We start from the raw sequence: 1,922 nt of genomic DNA, 5'->3' as shown, positions 1-1,922 counted from the left end.
GCCCCACTGGTGGACCTCCTGATGGCACTGGTATTTCTGGCCACTGTGTGAGACAGAGTGTTGGACTGGATGGGCCTTTGGCCTGATCCAACATTGGGGTCTCTTATGTTCTTATGTTCTTATGCATTTTGATGCAATAATTCAGAGCAAGAGGTGTCAGTTATCAGACACTGCTAAATAAACACAATATTGCAAGAGTGCTAATGTTTTAGGCATCTTTTTATCTTAAGTTAAAAAAACCCCACCTTTTGTGCTTGTGTCCTTTAGAAAGTTTATATCTCCGCTACCTGGCATTATGTTTTATGACACACATGGCCCGGCCCAACAAGGTCTTATTTATGTCAGATCCGGCCCTTGTAACAAATGAGTTCGACACCCCTGCCCTACACTGTCTCTGTGGTCATAAATGCGATCTTGAAAACAGGTCAGATCATAAATCTTGAAAACAGATCATAAATGCGATCTTGAAAACAGATTGTTTATTCCTTGGATAAACCTTTGTTGATCTTAAAGGTGCCCCTGGGCTCTGAATTTGTTGCAAATGCGATTAGTTAGTTTGACGAAAGGCGAAAATCGGAATACCAAAAGATGAGGAAGCGAGGGTTTGACAGATGTCTCCCCATGTCTTCTCCTCCAGACGTCATCCAGGCGAAACGCTTGCGTGCCACGGAAATCTCTTCGAGCAGCTTCCGTCTCGTCTGGCCCCAGCTTCTCACTCGGGGCACCGGCTACTATGTGCTGGAGTATGCCCCCACTGGAGAGCCCAGGCGGAAACTAACCAAACAGCTGACCGGCGACCATACCACCATCCTGGTGGTCGGCCTCGTGCCCCAAACCACCTACGAGGTCGCCCTCGTCCCCGAGTCCAATGAGAGGTACATCCCGCCTCAGACGACGAGAGTCACCACTTTGGAAGGTAAGTGCGACCCGAGAAAATGTATGTTTTGGCGAGACCGATGCCGAGATGCAAACTGGATAGGCACACAGCCAGAGTGGCGTAGTGGACTGAGTGGGGGACTAGGACCCTGGCTGACCTGGGTTCGAATCCCCGCTTCTACCATGGAAGCTCACTGGGCGAGCTTGTTAGGCCTGTCAGAAATTCTCATCCTGGCCTACCTCACAGGGCTCTTGTGGTGGGAAAATGGAGGAAAGGAGAAGAACGTTCTAAAAATAAAAATCAACTATCGCATGGTATTGGGCATAGTACAGCCAGGAGATCCTAAGATTGTCTGGCGGCCAGCAGTTCTAGCTCTTTTAGCGTTATGCACCACTGGGTGGCGAGCTAGACTTGTTTTTTTAAGGCAAGAGACGTTTCAGAGGTGGTTTGCCACTGCCAGGCTCTGCGTCACGCCCCTGGTATTCCTTGGAGGTCACCCTTCCGAGGACTAGCCACGACCGTTCCTGCCTAGCTTCTGAGATCTGACGAAATCAGGCAGGTCAGGGCAGAGCGACACTCTAAGCTGCTTCGAGTCCCAGCTGGGGAGAAAGCAGGCTATAAATACAATAATCCAAATGCGATTTCAGTTCTCTCCCCATAGTCCCTGTAGAGAGATGCAGGTGGGCAGCCCATGTTGGTCTGAAGCAACAGAACAAAGTCTGAGTCCACCTTGAAGACCAACCGAGTTTAATTCTGGGCAGGGGTCATTTCACAGAAAAAGAGGCGCAGGAGCTCATTAGCATAACTCATTAGCATAACTTATTTGCATATGCCACACCCCCTGACATCATTAGAAGTGCGTCAGAAGGCAACAACCACCGCTCAGGATCCACTGGACTGTTTTGGGTTGCTAGCTATGGGGGGGGGGATGGACGCACAGATCTGTCCTCGCAGAGTAGGGAGAGCTTGTACCTGAATAAACCTTGGCCTTAAAGGTGCCACTGGACTGTTTTGGATTGCTAGCTATGGGGGGGGGGGGAATGCG

The 1,922-nt window shown here is 49.9% G+C and overlaps 1 protein-coding gene across 2 annotated transcripts in view; it reads left to right on the top strand.

Annotated features, from left to right (window-relative positions):
- The window catches only part of VWA1 (von Willebrand factor A domain containing 1), a 38,248-nt gene that overhangs the window by 28,461 nt on the left and 7,865 nt on the right, over positions 1–1,922 (top strand). For both annotated transcript variants that reach the window (XM_015406191.1, XM_015406190.1), the window contains exon 3: positions 638–916. In XM_015406191.1, the coding sequence (XP_015261677.1) occupies positions 638–916 (279 nt within the window). The remainder of the gene's footprint in view (positions 1–637; positions 917–1,922) is intronic.

Source organism: Gekko japonicus, unplaced genomic scaffold, assembly GCF_001447785.1.
Source record: "Gekko japonicus isolate JY-2015 unplaced genomic scaffold, Gekko_japonicus_V1.1 scaffold1133, whole genome shotgun sequence".
Taxonomy (NCBI): domain Eukaryota; kingdom Metazoa; phylum Chordata; class Lepidosauria; order Squamata; family Gekkonidae; genus Gekko; species Gekko japonicus.
This window is presented reverse-complemented; position numbering and strand designations above follow the sequence as displayed.